The sequence below is a fragment of the Grus americana genome, chromosome Z (genome assembly GCF_028858705.1).
Source record: "Grus americana isolate bGruAme1 chromosome Z, bGruAme1.mat, whole genome shotgun sequence".
Lineage (NCBI taxonomy): Eukaryota > Metazoa > Chordata > Aves > Gruiformes > Gruidae > Grus > Grus americana.
The window spans coordinates 27,711,536-27,730,131 of record NC_072891.1 but is presented as its reverse complement, the minus strand read 5'-3'; the positions used below and the strand labels follow the sequence as shown (position 1 = coordinate 27,730,131).

General features: G+C 39.9%; 1 protein-coding gene across 3 annotated transcripts in view; it reads left to right on the top strand.

Annotated features, from left to right (window-relative positions):
- SV2C (synaptic vesicle glycoprotein 2C) overlaps positions 1–18,596 on the top strand; it is a 134,141-nt gene that overhangs the window by 57,510 nt on the left and 58,035 nt on the right. For 2 of the 3 annotated variants that reach the window (XM_054811100.1, XM_054811101.1), the window contains one exon: positions 14,919–15,070. The exons of the other annotated variant lie outside the window; for it this stretch is intronic. In XM_054811100.1, coding sequence (XP_054667075.1) covers positions 14,919–15,070 — 152 coding nt within the window. The remainder of the gene's footprint in view (positions 1–14,918; positions 15,071–18,596) is intronic. 3 annotated transcript variants of the gene reach the window in all.

Genomic DNA, 18,596 nt, shown 5'->3' with positions numbered 1-18,596 from the left:
AGGGTCTCCTCCTCACCTATTTCAGTAGCTTTTCCAGTAATGTACAGTGTCTGCAGCTTTATTCATGATAGATGTATGTCCTGGATTGGAAAGCATGTTCTATTGTACACCCATCTTATAATTAATGGCCTTTGAAGGGGCAGGCCCTTCATATCTGTATCTTATACCTCTGTCTGGGCTCCCACTGTGTTCAAAATCCTCCTACCTCATCTTTGAAAGCTGCATGAATAGGTCATAGATAATTTGCCACTATGTACTACATTTTAAACAGCACCACCCCCCCCTCCAAAAAAAACCAAACCCTCAACCAACCAACCAACCAACCAACCAACCAACCAACCAACCACCAACAACAAAAAAACCCCAAACAAGACAGCATGAGCTGTGGTCATTCCTCATAGCAATTACTGCAGAGAAAGACTCACGGCTGGCTCACGTTTGCTGTTTTCTTCAAAGGCTGGTTTTCTCCCCAGAATAACCTCCTTCAACTGGTAGCTGAGTTGCATTGTAAAAGCCGCAAGGTTTCTAGAACTGAATCTGTGCTTCACACCCTCAAGGTAAAGGAAAGCTCTTCTTTCTTCTGTTCTCACCCTTTGCCTGTGCGCATGCAATTTTTCCACCACACTTTGCATGTTTGGGGCCCTTCTTTTTCATGTGTTCACTTGCTCTCAGAGAGGGCTTACTTTTCACTTAAGAGCCATAATGAAGATGGTATTTGTGTCACATTTGACTTTCCTCTGTTTTTTGACCCCGTTTTGGATATGACCTTATATTGAGAGCAGCTGCAACAGCATCAGACACATCATACGCTACAAGAAATAAGAGAGAGGCTAGAACATTCCAGCAGCAGAGGCAGCAAAGTAAAATCTTTTTACTTTTAATCAGCTGGGCACAAACATACCCACTGTTAGACCGTACATCTGACAGGTCTCTGTTTCCAGATACTTTGCATCAGCTTCTGTGCAAGAAGGCAAACTCTTTTTCGTATCACTCATTGAAGAACTCCCAGATGTTTGGATCAGCTTTGAAGCCATATCTTCTTGCAGTATAACAGGAAATTTGCTTAGAGGGTTTGAATTAAACCTTGAACATTTATTGCATTCTTTACTACATCCTATGTCTTGCTTGAATGAAGAAGAAGTTATGCCAGTCGAATGGGAATACAAATTCAACTTAATTTCTTTTTAAAACCTCTCCTCATTTTAGAGGTCTTGTCTTTGGACAATAGATGTCAGTTGCCCTTTCTTAGTGAAAGACACTGAATATATATTTCTTTTACCAAGAGAGGAGGCTTTGTTCCAGTAATTTTGTGTGAATCAAAGAGCCCAAACATGAAATAGGAATAATTTTAAGCAAAGAACTGAATGAAATGTTTTAAAGGCAAAATAGTATTGTTACTTAGATTGGAGAAGAGTTTTCTAAAGGGGCAGAGAGTTATCTGGTTAATTTCATAAAACTAAAAGTCAATAAAATATTAAGAAGTATTCAAAACATGTAAAGTAATTTAGGTGTATAGAGTTTAAACTGATCAGTTACCTTCTAGGTAATATAAAAATATATTAAGAAGCATGAAAAATAAAATAAGTAGCTGATAAAAGATTTTATTTATAAAAAATACTATAAAATAGATTCTTCTCTGATTCTTTTGCAATGAAAATGTGTTTATTGAAGTAAACTGCTCAGGGGAAAAAAAAATCCCTTCAAATATTTTTCTTGCATCTGAAAAAACAAAAAATAGTAACAATTTTGCATGCAAAACATTATTTGGAATACAAACCAGTATAAATGATATTAAGATATTGCTGGGTAAAGGGTATTAAGGGATATTAAAGTCTGAAAGGTGAACTTAAGCTAGTGCAAAGAATAAAGAAATGTTGGACAGTCTGCAAAATCATTTACTTTTATGGAAAATAATATCATAACTCTGATTCTTCCATTGATTAAACCAAAATCAAAACTCAAAAAGAAATTGAATCCAAAAGCCTGATAAAGGTCTAGGAGGACTTCAGACATGGTTTCCTACCGACTAAAAAGACCCAGACAAGAAACTGTGAGCTATGTTCATCATTAGCCATTGGGGGAATGTGCAAAGATTTACCATCAAAAAGCACCTTGTTAGATCTGTCTTTGGAATTGTCAAGGGAAGGTTTCTCTATTATCACAACATGAATCATAACATTGCTGCTAACTTGAATGAAGGTGGAGTTGTTGCCTATTCAACACTGCCACTGTGAAGTATTGCTCTCAGCTAGAGAATTTTACCTGACTGCTATTAAAAAAAAAATAAATAAATTTAATCTAAGGTATTAGTTTACAATTTTTTCTACTTTTAGATAATTTTATATGCAGTTTTTCTAAGTACAGCAACTCAATTTAGAATAAAGTGCTTAAAAGTGCACTGTATATTTGTATTATCCCAGCAAATTTATTTTTGATTGCTTCAAAATAACCAAAAATGATAAAAATTTTGGAAAATGTATCATACTTATCCAGAAAATTTTACTTTTAAAAGTAATCAAAGTTTTCATGCAGTAAAAAGATAGCTGAAATAAATATTCTGAGATGAATTATAGTTTAGAAATTCTTCAGACAACCTCATATGTTTGTTCCCAGGTGAAACTGATTCTTCTTCATGAGCAAAGTAAAAAAATGCAAAATAAATATGTCCTGTTTTACAAACCAGATATTATGTCCAGATTACAGAGATTTCTTTTAATTTGTCAGAATTTCCAGTTTGGCCAAATTTCTTCTCCAAACCCACAGAAATATTAGGAAATACAAGTTAAATCTGGTTAACTTACATAACTAAAAGCTATTAAGAAGCATTTTCCCTGCCCATTGCCCTTATGAATAACAGTCTCTCTCAAGATCTACTATCATATAGTGTTTCTTTTCCAGAAGAGTTTAGACTACCTTAAATGTGACACGCACCTTCAGACAGCTTTATTAATCCTTCCTCAGAAAATATCTCTAAAGCTACCTGCAGTACTCCTTCCACATTACTGGAATCTACCAAAGAGTGTTGGTGTCAACATAGTAGCACTAAACTCATCATTTAGATCTCTTCTCAGATTCTTCACATTCTTGTGAGGAATCAACAGTTAGCAACAATCCAAAACTGTGGATGAAGTTTCTTGTCACTAGCAGTTTTGAGGTGATTGCCTGTGCAAATCCACCCACGCTGACTTGTATCACCACTTTTGGATATTATGTGTAGTGGCAAGAAATTCTTAGTGTAGTATATCTCCCTTCTCTTAATGGCCAAGACAGGAAGGACACACAGTCCGTATGCATAACAGCAGAGATATGGACCATGTGTACACAGCACAAAATGGTTGGTCTACACAAGCAGTTGCCTTCAGGAACTAGATCAACCAGGATCTAGACCAACAGGCTGCTTTCATAATGTGTGTCATCACTATTAGGTATTGTGTTGTATTTATCTTTTACCTCTTCATACCCACTTGCTCCACTTCTTTCTCATGAAGCACCTTGTGTCCTCTCACCCTCAGAAAGTTGTAATCCCGCCGCCTCCAATTCCTCTCCTGTTCCCAGCTGCCTCCCACCCATGGCTATCAGTGTTTTTACACTGTGAGCTAATGAATACCTCTGCAGGTGACTGGCTTCAGAGCTGATAGTGTATGCCAAAAGGGTAGACATGCTTCTCAGTCAAGCCAAGGAAGCAGTTGGCAAGGTCTGACCTTTCCAAATAGTTTTGATCCAGCGCTTGCAACTTGAACTGTGGGTAAAGGTTCACTAATGTAAAACCGGGAGAGCTGGGAGAGAAGTGGTCTTTCCTAAGACTGTTAGGAGAAGAGGACAGTATTCTCGTGAGGAAAGGAATGTTATACCAAAGGGAGAGAAAAACTAGACAAGGGAAAAACATAAATAAGATAGACAGCCTACATGACAGAAAACAAACAAAAGAAAAAGTATAGAATCATAGAATCATTTAATCTGGAAAGGACCTTTAAGATCATTAAGTCCAACTGTTAACCTAACACTGCCAAGTCCACCACTAAACCATGTCCCCAAGCACCACAATGACACATCTTTTAAATACCTCCAGGGATGGTGACTCTACCACCTCTCTGGGCAGCCTGTTCCAATGCCTGACCACTCCTTCGGTAAATAAATTTTTCCTAATATCCAATCTAAACCTCCCCTGGTACCACTTGAGACCATGTCCTCTTGTCCTATCGCTTGTTACTTGGGAGAAGAGACCAACACCCACCTCATTACAACCTCCGTTGAGGCAGTTGTAGAGAGCAAAAAGGTCTCCCCTCAGCCTCCTCTTCTCCAGACTAAACAACCACAGTTCCCTCAGCAGCTCCTCATAAGACTTGTGCTCTAGATGCTTCACCAGCTTTGTTGCCCTTCTCTGGACACGCTCCAGCACCTCAATGTCTTTCTTGCAGTGAGGGCCCAACACTGAACACAGCACTCGAGGTGCCGCCTCACCAGTGCCGAGTACAGGGGGGCGATCACTTCCCTGGTCCTGCTGGCCACACCATTTCTGACACAAGCCAGGATGCTGTTGGCCTTTTGGGCCACCTGGGCACACTGCTGGCTCATGTTCAGCTGGCTGTTGACCAACACCCCCAGGTCCTTTTCCACCAGGCAGCTTTCCAGCCACTCTTCCCCAAGCCTGTAGCATTGCCTGGGGTTGTTGTGACCCAAGCGCAGGACCTGGCACTCAGGCCTGTTGACCTCATACAGTTGGCCTCGGCCCATCGATGCAGCCTGTCCAGATCCCTCTGTAGAGCCTTCCTACCCTTTAGCAGATTGACACTCCCACCCAATTTGGTGTCATCTGCAAACTTACTGAGGGTGCACTCGATCCCCTCATCCAGATCATTGATAAAGATATTAAAGAGAACTGGCCCCAGTACTGAGTCCTGGGGAGCACCGCTTGTGACTGGCCACCAACTGGATTTAACTCCATTCACCACAACTCTCTGAGCCCAGCCATCCTGCCTATATTTTTGCCAGTGAAGCATATGCCTGCCCAAGCCATGAGCAGCAAGTTTCTCTAGGAGAATGCTGTGGAAGTGGTGTCAAAGGCTTTAGTAAAGACCAGGTGGATAACATCCACAGCCTTTCCCTCATCCACTAAGTGGGTCACCTTGTCATAGAAGGAGATCAGGTGGGTCAAGCAGGAGCTGCCTTTCATAAACCCATGCTGACTGGGCAGGATCACCTGGCTGTCCCATACATGCTGCGTGATGACATTCAAGATGATCTGCTCCATAACCTTCCCTGGCACCAAGGTCAAATTGACAGGCCTGTAGTTCCCCAGATCCTCCTTCTGGCCCTTCTTGTAGATGGGTGTCATGTTTGCTAACTTCCATTCAACTGGGACCTTCCGTTTAGCCAGGACTGCTGATCAGTGATGGAAAGTGGTTTGGTGAGCAATGGAAAGCAGCTTGGTGAGCACTTCTGCCTGCTCTTTAAGTACCCTTGGGTGGATCCCATCCAGCTCCATGGACTTGTGTGTGTCTAAGTGGTGTAGCAGGTCTCTGACCATTTCCCCTTGGATTATGGGGGCTTCATTCTGCTCCCCATCCCTGTCTTCCAGCTCAGGGGGCTGGGTACCCAGAGAACAGCTGGTCTTACAGCTGGACTGAGGCGAAGAAGGCATTAAGTACATTTACCCCCACATCCAATAAAGGATGGAGATTCTCCTTAGCCCTCCTTTGGTTGCTAATGTATTTATTGTCTTTAATGGCAGTAGCCAGAATAAATTCTAGCTGGGCTTTGGCCCTTCTAATTTTCTCCCTACATAACCTCACAACATCCTTGTAATCTTCCTGAGTAGCCTTCCCCTTCTTCCAAAGGTCATAAACTCTCTTCTTTTTCCTGAGTTCAGCTCTTTGTTCAGCCAGGCCAGTCTTCTTCCTTGCCAGCTCATCTATTGGCATATGGGGACAGCCTGCTCCTGTGGCTTCAAGATTTCCTTCTTGAAGAGTGTCCACCCTTCCTGGACTCCTTTGCCCTTCAGGACTGCCTCCCAAGGGACTCTGTCAATCACGGTCCTAAACAGGCCAAAGTTTGCCCTTTGGAAGTCCAAGGTGGCAGTTCTGCTGACCCCCCTCCTTACTTCTCTAAAAATCCAAAACTCTTTGTCATTTCATGATTGCTGTGCCCAAGACGGCCTCCAACTGTCACATCACCCACAAGTCCTTCTCTGCTTGCCAACAACAGGTCCGTCAGGGTGCCTTCCCTAGTTAGCTCACTCACCAGCTGTGTCAGGAAGTTATCTTCCACACACTCCAGGAACCTCCTAGGCTCTTTCCTTTCTGCTATATTCTATTTCCAGCTGGTATTCTATTTCCATCTGGGAAGTTGAAGTTCCCCATGAGAACAAGGGTTAGCGATCATAAGACTTCTCCCATCTGATTATGGAATATTTCATCTGCCTCTTCATCCTGGTTGGGTGGTCTCTAACAGACGATAACCACGATATCTGCCTTTCAGGTAAAAACTTGCAAACACCAATGGAAAAGAAGAAGATCTACAAATGAAAGTATTCATAAACAATGACTTTGTGATTACCAACACTGGCAGAGCTGAAAGCAATTTATCTGGCATATCTAGCTGAGCAAGTATTGCAGGCAAATTCTTTGCAATTATGTGCTTGAATTTGACATAAAATTTGACTTGATTTTTTTAAATAATGTTGGGTAAATTTTGGGAATTAATTATTTACTCATCATTTCAGCTTCCATCAGAACTGACAGTACTGTAGAGTTCAGTAAATAATCACGTGAATCTTTATCACAAGGACTGCCTTGCTATTAATAGCATACAGGCCACATGTGTAGCTGAAAGACAACTCCTCTAGTATACATAGTCCAAAGAGGTACTGGTATTTAAATGTGGGTAGAACAATCAGCAAAGCCTAGTCTATAGCATGCTGCTGTTTTGTAGGGCTTTATCCAGCAGTTCTCCAGGAGAACCGGTCAATCTGGCTGCTCATTCTTAGATACTTTGGCAGTTCTGAAAGGAAAACAACAGAGATTTTTTTTTAAATGAGACTTGTAGTAGTGGGGATAGAGAACTGTTAATAAGAAAAGGAAAGAGTAGCTACAATTGGACAGAAGGACAAAGGGTGGTGGGCTGTTTCCAAATCTCAGGAGTGTAACACTGAATCTGTGGTTTGAGCTCTGTCACTTTTCAACAAATTGCAAATAACAAGGTGACAGCTTGCAAATGCCATCTCACACAGACACTGTCTTTATTTTCAGTCTGGATGTTGTCCAAGTTTGAAAGAGAAGGCGGCAAAGTATTTCAGAAGAAAATCATCCTTTGTTGTGCATTTAGTATTCTGTAAGGGTTTTTTTCCCTAATTATATCTATTCCTTGTATGCTTTTGCATTTCAAGCCCCTTTGGCTAGTGAATCTGCAAATAAACAAAGGTTTCTATGTGAAACTAGAAGTTCCTGAATGACTCGCAGAAGTGTTTTCATCCCAGCTGTCACACTGTGCAAGTTGCCAAAATCTGTTGTAACAAATCACAGCTCTGAAGGTAGATTCGTGGACATTTATCGTCTATCTTTGTTAACAAAGAAAACGTAAATGTATCTTAGCTTATTGTTTGTTTCACTGAATCCTACTCTCCTAGGGTGCATCATTTAAATCTCCTTTTGGATGCCGCCTCCCCATAATTTTATAGAACAAATATGAACAGAGAACATACAGAAATAACATTATAAAAGCATAACTTTCAGTTTTGATGGTTTTCTGGGTCAGAAATTGAACCTTCTTTTGCAGAAAAGTGGGATTAGATCGGTTGCTTATTTCTGTATTGTCATTTCCCCCCCCAATAACTGTTGTGGTTTTTAAATCTAAAATAATAATAAAAAAATACATCAAAATGTTGGATAAGGAGCCACGCATCTTTGTGAATAAATAGAAGGCACAGTATAACTCTTTTTTTTTTTTCTTCAAGTAGCAGAACTGAGCAAATATGACCTACCAGCCAAAACGCATACCGTACGCAAACGAGTGGAAGCTGAACTATGTAGGAGATGGCTTTCACCAGAGACTAAATGCAGCTACAGGCTGTAGGTACCAGACAGTGGAGGACCCTGTGTGTATGAGTCTGTATATGAGCAAAAACAGACAGAAAGAAGTAGCCGAAACCTAAAAATGTAACTAGAAAGGTATTAAGACTATAATCCTGAAAAAAGCACAGTAAGAAGTAAGAGTAAAAAAAGCATTTTGGGGCAGAATGTGTACATTCTCTATAACCAGGATGGCATCACATAACAGGTTCAGTCATTAACTTTTTCTCCAAACAGAAGTAACCCATAAGGCTCCACAACTGGGTCACATTTTGCTTCATAAAAAGTTATAATATGCCGATTAGTTGGTATTTCCTTCCAATTGAATTACATGTTTCTGAGCAAATAAGAAAAAAATTATGCATTCTGCTATTGCTCTCCCTTCTTCTGATAAGGTTTATTACAGAAGATGAAAAATAACTGAAAAAGATCATGACTGACATCTGTAATTCTTTTGACTGACATCTGTCATTCTTTTGACTGACATTTATGCCATTATCTCCACACACAGAGCAATATTTGCAGTAGAAAAAGGCTCCTGCTGTTTATTAAGTGTTGTTCTTGCATATATTCCTACATATTTATTTAGAAAGACAAAGCTGAATGCATCCTGTTGTTTTAGGTGCAGAGACTGATCCTTAGAGAAAGAGAGAAAGAGTTTATTTTGTGGTCTTGAGCTGAAGAAAGTTTTGCCTCCTGCTGGTATTATTCTGTGCCTCATTAGAGAATCTGCTATTCTGGAGACAGTTATCACTCATTATCATCAACCCAAGGGTTTAGACCAGTGTGTTTTTAATCTTTTAAGGAAATGTTCAGACTCTACACAATTTTCCAGTGGAGGTATAAAACCCCTTTATAGTTCATTTGTACATACTCACAATATATCTGCACCTTGTAGATACTTTTTGTGACCCTTTAGGAAGTAATACATGGACTTTCCTCTGTGATCTGTGGATAATAAGTTTATGTCCACTACTTTGGCTATGATGACTGAAGAAATAACATATATGAATAACTGATAAGATGTAAAAACTTCAGTTTGCTTGAATTATTTGTATTTACAAAGGTTACAATCCTTCCTATCTTTTAGAATAAACATTCTCAAGTCAGCATGGTTTTCACAGGCTTTTCATCTGGACATGCAGACATGTGAAGAGAAGAATGTAGTTTCATGTATCAAATTCTTTTCTACAAATGAGAATAAGCCATATAATTTATAAACACAATAAGAGCAAACAGCCCACTGTATTAAACCAATTAATCGCCAGAAGCAGACTTAATACTCTATCCTGTGGGAAAATAGTATTTGCATTTCTGGTAAAACAAAAGATGAAGTCTTCCTACTTTGAAATCAGTGGCAACTCTGCCTTTGATTTTATTTGGAATTCCCTCTTGTGCACGCCACCATCCATTCCACACCATGTTGGTGGGATACCAAAGAGGCAGTCTGTTTTCAGACTTCTAATGCAAAAATGTTGAGGATCAGACTTTGTTCTTTCCATGTAACTATGGAAGGGCTCACTGGGAGCCACTGAATTATTAAGGGCTTGTATGAGTGTAAGCAAAGGTGGGATCTAGCCTCAGATTTTTTTGACTACAGAAAGTGCATTCTTCCTTGTAGCTATTGGGTGATATGGTGGGCTTCTTTTAATATGAACATTTGATGAATTAATTTATAATGTGCAATAGCTGCTGAAGGATGTGAAAGATCCTCACAAGAGAGTGACGGAAGAAGTCAGAGTTGCTCTGATCTTCTCTTGCCCAAGTTTCTGAGAGGTTGTTTATGCTTCTGCTAGCAATGTTCAGTATACCAGATACCACATTAGTTCGATAATAGTAAATAGATGTGGTACCAAGCACACATTAAAATTTCTTCAAGAGCCAGACAGAAATTTCTTTGCTCCTTAAAAATGTTCTCTAGATCCACACAGGTTTTAAGAAGTTTCCTCGTTGTTTGATGTGGTAACAGCTGCAGCTTTTCCTGCTCTCCCTTTCTGTTGTCACTTGTTCTGCATTTGGGAGCAAGTTTTAGGGCATAGAGGCATGGCTACTGCCACCCTGAGATTGTCCACAATAAGATTAAAAGAATAGTCTTCTGCAGCAGCATGATTCCTCTCCATGACCCTCCTCTCTCCTCCAATTCAGCTGTTGATTAGCCTCTTTAAGATTTTCATAATTTTTTTAGTCATTGTAATAGCTTTGTGACATAGGAAGAGCTTTTTAGGTACCAGTATACTAAAAGCTTCTAGCGGTATCACTCCGTAGTTACAGGAGACCAGAATCATAGAATCTTTAGGTTGGAAAAGACCTCTAAGATCATCAAGTCCAACCATCAAACCAACGCAACCATGTCTACTAAACCATGTCCTGAAGTGTCATGTCTACACGTTTTTTGAACACCTCCAGGGACGGTGACTCCACCACCTCTCTGGGCAGCCTGTTCCAATGCTTGACCACTCCTTCGGTAAATAAATTTTTCCTAATATCCAATCTAAACCTCCCCTGGTACCACTTGAGACCATGTCCTCTTGTCCTATCGCTTGTTACTTGGGAGAAGAGACCAACACCCACCTCATTACAACCTCCGTTGAGGCAGTTGTAGAGAGCAAGAAGGTCTCCCCTCAGCCTCCTCTTCTCCAGACTAAACAACCACAGTTCTCTCAGCAGCTCCTCATAAGACTTGTGCTCTAGATGCTTCACCAGCTTTGTTGCCCTTCTCTGGACACGCTCCAGCACCTCAATGTCTTTCTTGCAGTGAGGGCCCAACACTGAACACAGCACTCGAGGTGCCGCCTCACCAGTGCCGAGTACAGGGGGGCGATCACTTCCCTGGTCCTGCTGGCCACACCATTTCTGACACAAGCCAGGATGCTGTTGGCCTTCTTGGCCACCTGGGCACACTGCTGGCTCATGTTCAGCTGGCTGTTGACCAACACCCCCAGGTCCTTTTCCACCAGGCAGCTTTCCAGCCACTCTTCCCCAAGCCTGTAGCATTGCCTGGGGTTGTTGTGACCCAAGCGCAGGACCTGGCACTCAGGCCTGTTGACCTCATACAGTTGGCCTCGGCCCATCGATGCAGCCTGTCCAGATCCCTCTGTAGAGCCTTCCTACCCTTTAGCAGATTGACACTCCCACCCAATTTGGTGTCATCTGCAAACTTACTGAGGGTGCACTCGATCCCCTCATCCAGATCATTGATAAAGATATTAAACAAGATTGGCCCCAGGACTCAGCCCTGGGGAACACCGCTTCTGACCAGCCACCAACTGGATTTAACTCAGTTCACCATAACTCTCTCGGCTCGGCCTTCCAGCCAGTTTTTTACCCAGCGAAGAATGCACCTAAGCCATGAGCCGCCAGCTTCTCTAGGACAATGCTGTGGGAGACAGTATCAAAGGCTTTACATCTACAGCCTTTCCCTCATCCACTAAGTGGGTCACCTTGTCATAGAAGGAGATCAGGTTGGTCAAGCAGGACCTGCCTTTCATGAATCCATGTTGGCTGGGCCTGATCTCCTGGTTGTCCTGCACCTCCCTGGTGAGCGCACTCCATAATCTTCCCCGGTACCAAAGTCAGGCTGACAGGCCTGTAGTTCCCCAGATCCTCCTTCTGGCCCTTCTTGTAGATGGGCATCACATTGGCAAGCCTCCAGTCATCTGGCACCTCCCCTGTTAACCAGGACTGTTGATAAATGATGGAGAGTTGCTTGGCAAGCTCCTCTGCCAGCTCCCTCAGTATTTTCAGGTGGATCCCATCCAGCCCCATAGACTTGTGAGTGTCCAGGTGGCATACCAGCTTGTTAACTGCTTCCTCCTGGACCATGGGAGGTTTATTCTGCTCTCTGTCCCTGTCTCCCAGCTTAGGGGGCTGAATGCCCTGGGGACAGCCGATGTGAGAAGGAAGGAAGAATTTAACTAGCTGAGAAGTATGCTTTCCATTCTCACATTCAAGGTGTGAAGAGGTACACAACACACTTTACTACACAGTTGCTATGAAACAGAGATCTAAAACTCTAAATAGCAGATGTTGTCTATATGATGAAAATACATCCTTTATTTCTTCTTTAGATAGTAGACAAGTTATTTTTGCTGTTTAATCAATAGGAACATAGTATCTGGACTTTTAAGCTCTTCTTAGCCTGTTGATGTACTCACTGGAAATGTCAACTTAATCACATGAGATGAAACAGAAAAACTGGTTTTTTTCAAAGATGATTATTTTTTTTCTGTTTATTTGCATATCCTAAATAAACATTTTGATTTGCTGGCTCCAACATTCCTCTTACACATCTAAAAGGTCTATTTGTTAGAAAAATTGCCCTATTAAATTGGTCGGTATGGACTACACTTCTTCTGAATCCTTGGAGGACCTTTAGTACATAGTATATGAGTCAACCCACCTGGATCAGTTTCAAACTGCTGCTAAAGCAGCATCAACCTCCTGTCCTCCATGGTACAGTTAGTTCATGCTGGCAAGTAGGAGATGCCTTTTTTGCTATCTTTGGTCAGGATCTCTGTACATTTTTGATATTGAGATAGGGTATGTTCCTGCCACTTGAAGCATCCACCCATTTCCTAAACTATCATCCCACAAACATTTGCATGACCTACGGATGCATGACTTACTCAACCTGTTGAAAACTCTTCACAAACCCCACTTCATCAGATTTCCAGCCCAGGAGATTTAAGGGAAATTTCAAGGAGATTAGATGTTGAGTCTTGAATTTCAAAGTATAAGAACTGTATTTGCCTGAAATGAACCCTTTATAGAGAATGTTTGCAACAGGAATACTATTAAAATGTTAAATGTGGTTTATTATTAATTGTGCTATCTAGTACAGATGGTTTCAGAGAATATTTACTACCATAGTAACTGCATTATAAAATAAAGAGAAGATTCTGTACTTCATGAAAAAATATGAAATGAAGAAAATTGTAAATTTAGAAGAACAGTAAAATTACCAAATGTATATTTACTTATCACTTTCTATACTTTTCTTAATGAGCAGAAGCAATCAGAGGAAAAAAACCCCACTGACTTACCAAAAATTACTCTCTCTAGGTTGGATGTTATTGCACGAATGATACTGTCCTACATGCCATGAGCAATCTATTAATTTAGGTCTCCTTGAAAGTGAGCATCTATTACTCCTCATCAGCATTTTCCAGCTTAGGCAGGAAAGAGGAACACCTTGTTTCTGGTTCTGCTAGTGAATTTTCAACAGTAGAAAAAGAACTCTGATTAGATCCATGAGTACTGTATTTGGGCAATATTGTAGGAATGCAATTCAAAGCTGTGCCTGAGTCCTGGAGGGTAAGAAATCATAGCTGTAATCTGCTTATACTTTGGGAACTGGAGAGCCCCGAGTCCATAGCACCACTGAGGCAGCTGGGCTTCCCCAGCACAGCAAAATGAGCTGTGTGGGTCCACCCTTGTCCATGCCCATTCCTCACCCTGGGCTTCCAGCAGAACCTCCAAGGACAATGTCTCCCATTGCCTGTGACAGAGCAGTTCATTAGTGAAGGCTTTTAGTGTTTTCACCCATGAGAAGAAATTACATACAGCCTTTGTTAGGTGTACATCTAAGAAGAATTCACAGAGGTATAAACCTTTGCAGAACTGGCAGAGAGTATAAGAGCTAGCAGGCTCAACTACAGGAGATGTTCACTGTAAACCTAAGAGGTCACCAGAGGTAGTTCATGAAGAGCTGTCTAGAAGGAAGCGACAAAACAGCAAGTATAACAGCTCTATCCACTATTTCGTCACTACAGCTGAAGATGTCTTAAAATAAACTGTATTGCTATGGCACTGAATTTTCTTAGGAGTGAAATACCATATCTATATTCATGTTTTCCTTTTTAATATTTGCTTTAATCTGTTTCAAGCTTCCTTCTTTTTGGTCCCAGTTTGGCAGCTCCCAGATGACAGCATAAATACGCATTTATCTTTAAAATTCAGTTAAAAATTCAAACCATACTGCTTTAAAATATGTAATCTAGTATGCAAGAATCTCTTTTTAAGCTTCACAGGTATTTTCTTTAGCAGGAAAAATAAAATCCACAAGGATTTGTCCTGTTATGGAACATTTGACAGCTTGCATTGGTAGTGAAGGGAAAGAGACAGGGAAGATGATCTGGAAGCTGGTACTGAAAATGATATATAATTTGAGTTACTCTAATTTTTGTAAAACCAAACTTAACTCTTTTTTTTGTCCAACTAACCTTCACACGGTGTTTATTTTAACCATATGAAAACCCGAATATTATATGAATGCATAGGCTTTTCATTAAAAACTTAAGTAAAAAACAGCAGGGCCTTAGCAAATCATGTAGTGCAACTGAATAGAACATCTTTTTAAATATGTGTGAAATAAAAAAATATTAGTAACATAGCTGGCATTTAGTCTCTTGATTATCTAAAGCATGGCAGGTAAGACTTAGAGAAATATCTATTATTCTTTGGGGAAATGAATAATATTTTCAGTTAAAAGCAATGTATTTTGACACTTGTCAGTAGAATGCCATGATTTCAGGATTTTTGTAATGGTGCAAGTCAACACTTTGTGCTGGTTTCTCTTCCAGCAGCTGGCATACTGACAATCCTCTTGAAACACTGAATGCAACAAATGGTAGACAGAGTTTTCAAGGAAATATTTGACAAAAATTGTGGCCAAACTGGTGAAAGTTTCCACAAGAATTCCCCATGGAAATACATGGTGCAATTTGAGAAAAAACACTCTTGCCAGAAAAGCTGTTTGTAGTTCAGATTTACAATGACTGCGTCTATGGGTTTGTTCAAACTTCAGCTAGCTGTTACTCTCTTGCTTAATACACGATCTGTATCTCCTTTTAGGATTGGTGGAGCTGTGCCCACAGTCTTCTCCTATTTTTCGGAAGTGCTTGCTCGAGAGAAACGAGGCGAACACCTGAGCTGGCTCTGTATGTTTTGGATGATTGGGGGCATCTACGCTTCTGCAATGGCTTGGGCAATAATTCCTCATTACGGTAAGAAAAACACCTCCTTGTGATTTGTTGCTCTTCTACTATGAAAGTAAAGCTCTTGGAGTATAATTCAAAGAGGAGACTTCATGTCTGTTCTCAAAATACTGACCCTGCTGTTATGAAGAAAATTGTTTACTTTTGGTAGAACTAATGAGGCTAAGTTGTACCCCAAATAACAAAAAAATATATTCAAAGGTGCAAAAATTAGCCAATGTCAATGTTTAGTCAGATGCTTTAAATTACTGAAAACCTGGACACATGAAAATATAGTAGGTGTTGTTGTTGAATCCGGAGAAAATAGGTGCTGTGGATATTTGCATTGGAGAAAAAAAATCAAATTGCTGGATGTCAAATTTATGCTCGCTTTGTTTGTTAGATACAGAGATAAAATGTCAATTGTACATTCTTGAGAAAGAAGAGTAAGGGCTATCTTAATGTTTGCAGTGTTAGTTCTGAGTACAAAGCTGTGCTGAACGTTTCATTTTTAGTAGATCTTTTCAGTGGTGTAGAAACAGAGAAATTGAACAGAGTGCATTTAAATGCTGTAGAGGTGAATGAGGGCAGATGAGATGGAAATGTTGCAATGGCTGTAGTTACACACACATGCAATGTAAGCCACTTTGTGAAAGTGCTCTTTACTGCCCTGACATGGTTAAACATTATGTGGAGGTACAGATTCGATTCTTAGTCTCTGGGGCTTGCCTTTTAGAAGAGCTAAGTGCTCACGGGTCTCCAGGGTTGCTGAGACTGCTCAGGGGTTCTTAAAAATCAGCCTCTGCAAGCACTTCTCCCTGGCACTCCTCAAGACAAGTAAAGCGCTGTGAGTTAGCTGGCATCCACAGCAGCTTTCTTTAGCCAAGCAATGAGGTTTATCACAGTTGGACTGTGGAAAAGAGGACAACTTCATAAGGTTTGCCCAAAGTGATTGGAACGTTTACCAAGAGGTAATGTCCAGAAATAAATTATCATCATGCAGACTAATCAAATATCTAGACTATTGCATTAAAATTAATTTTAAAGGTCAGTACACACAACCTGAATCTATGATTTCAACCTTGCCTTTTGGCTTTGAATTGCTGGAATTAGAGGAATTTTTGCTGACAAGACACAATGTGGATAATTGCTTTTTCCAATTAGTAAATTGCTCTGGATACGAAGTACTTTTTGCTTTCCTACGGATTTTTATTTTCTTTATCTTTCAGTGGAAAACGCAAACATTATGACAGACTGATTTACATAGGTTGTCTAATTTCATTGTAGATTTTATAAATAACTTCAATAACCTTTACTCAGGTGCTTTTAAAATGTCACTTGGTAGTATATCTCAATGAATAATAATACACTTCCTTATAAAGCAATGGCACTAGAGGGAAAATTTGTTTTCTTTCTCTAGCATTGGAAGAATATCAGCAACAAAAAGCCATGCTGCACTGATTTTTGTGTGTGTGTGTCCTACCGCAAAAATATTTATGACATCACTTAAGACAAAAGAATGTAGAAACCACTTTTAGAAGACAGTATTCTTCAGTGTCAGCCATAAAAATCACTCTCCTTGCAGTGTATTGAGGAAAGTTGTAGTAGCCAAAAAGAGGGCTAAAGAGCAAGCTATAAACAACAGAAACAATCCTTTCTCACAGGAAAAGAAGTCGGTTTACACATCATTTTGGCAAAATTAAACAGAATGTATTTTTGTATTTTGATGAGGTCTTAAAATTGACTTCACTTTAAATCAGACTTTTTTGTTACGTTGTGAAATTTAAAAACCTGTGTCTCAGTTCCTAGCACAGACATGGAACCACCCCAGCTCAGGACCAGGGGCAAACCGTTTCATTGTCACGACGCTGTGCTGAGCTCCCAGGCATTGCTGGGGGCTCCTGGGACAAACCCTGCTCTGGCACTTGGGAGAGCGTGGTCACGCCTTGCTGTACCCTCCTGCAAACACTCCAGGTCATGCGAATACCAGCGCAGATCTCTGCACCATTTGTATCACGAGCATTCATGAGGAGGCTCTTGCAGTGGTATTTCCTCTTTTACCATTTCTACATGGTTTCCATGGAATTATTTTGCCAGAATTAAGCAAAGATACAGATTTTTCTCCAAATCGCATCCAGTCGTTCTTATCATTCACATCTCCACTGATCATAGAGCAAAACATAATTATAAACAAAGCAGCCCATCAACTTCTAAGCCTCATTTATATAGTGCATAGGGATTTCTGAGCTCTCTGCTTCTCACATGAGGAGTAAACAGAGATGATTTTTCCTAGCTGAATTCAGAAGTTACTCAATGGTAGTGAATGAAGTCGCTTCTGTTGAGAAGCTGTAAACTGTCATTGAGCGTAGTGGAATTATTCTTAAATAAATAGAAAAATACCAGGCCAACAGAGTAGAATAATTCCGTAGAATTTTTTTTCCTCCCCCTTTTACAAATTTATTCCTTTCATTTGTACTGCTTCTTATATAAGGCACTTTAAAAAGTCCTGGATTCACAGCCAGTATGCATTACCTAGCCCAAGGCAGCCAGTGAAGCTACCTATAGAAGTTTACCAGCTGAACATTTAGCTCTATCTTTCTGTGAGAAAACAAAGGTTACATTCTCTATATGTAATAGTTTATCTCTGTTTCTGTTCAAGCAGCATAGGAGTGTCTGAAACCTGAGTAACATTCTGAAATACAAAATAAAGGGAAGCTAACAGTTGCCTTGGCATCAGCCTATTGTTAAGAGAGGAATCATCATGATGTAGTGGTGCGGTGACCACATATGGAAAGGCTAATATAATCTGGAAGACAAGCATCTCTGTCTCAGGGCTTCTTGAATTCTATAGCTGTTGACTTTTGTTTAAAAATTGAAAATGGATGTAGAATTATTCAGGGTCTCCAAAAGAGGAGTTCAGGTCATGGAGAAGCTATTATAAGAAACATCTGCAGAGAAATGCTTCTAATTGCTGCCAATTAACAAAGTCCCAGATTAGGCTTCTACAAAGAAATTGCTTTATGCACTACTTAGATCAGGCTGGATAGGAAGGATAATTACCATTTTATAAATAATTTTGCAAGTGCAACTTTAAATTTAGCATCATGTTTCAAGGTAGATAAGTTCAAAAACTGTCAAATGCATCAATTGTGTATTATAATATTCTTTAAAAGGTTCATTTTTCAAATAATGATGAATCTTAAGGGTGAGAATTTACATTTCAGTTTAAAATCCATTGATATATTTTAATCCAGTGATATATTATGATTTTGTTACACCAAGTTTATGCGTTAGTCTTGTAAAAAGAATGATGCAAGTTGCTCTAGCCATTTTATCTTTTTAATAAAAATAGGAGTAATTTAAAAAGTTATAAAATTATCAGTTCTACAAAAAAACCCATATTGCCTGCCACACACATGTATTATGTTAAAAATCAGTCCAATTTTTATTGTACAATGTCTTCAAACTAAAAATCAGAGGAAACTGGATAAGAATTTCAGTGTATTTAAGCTATTGGTTTCGGTATTCTATGTAGTTTTATGTTTTGCATATATAT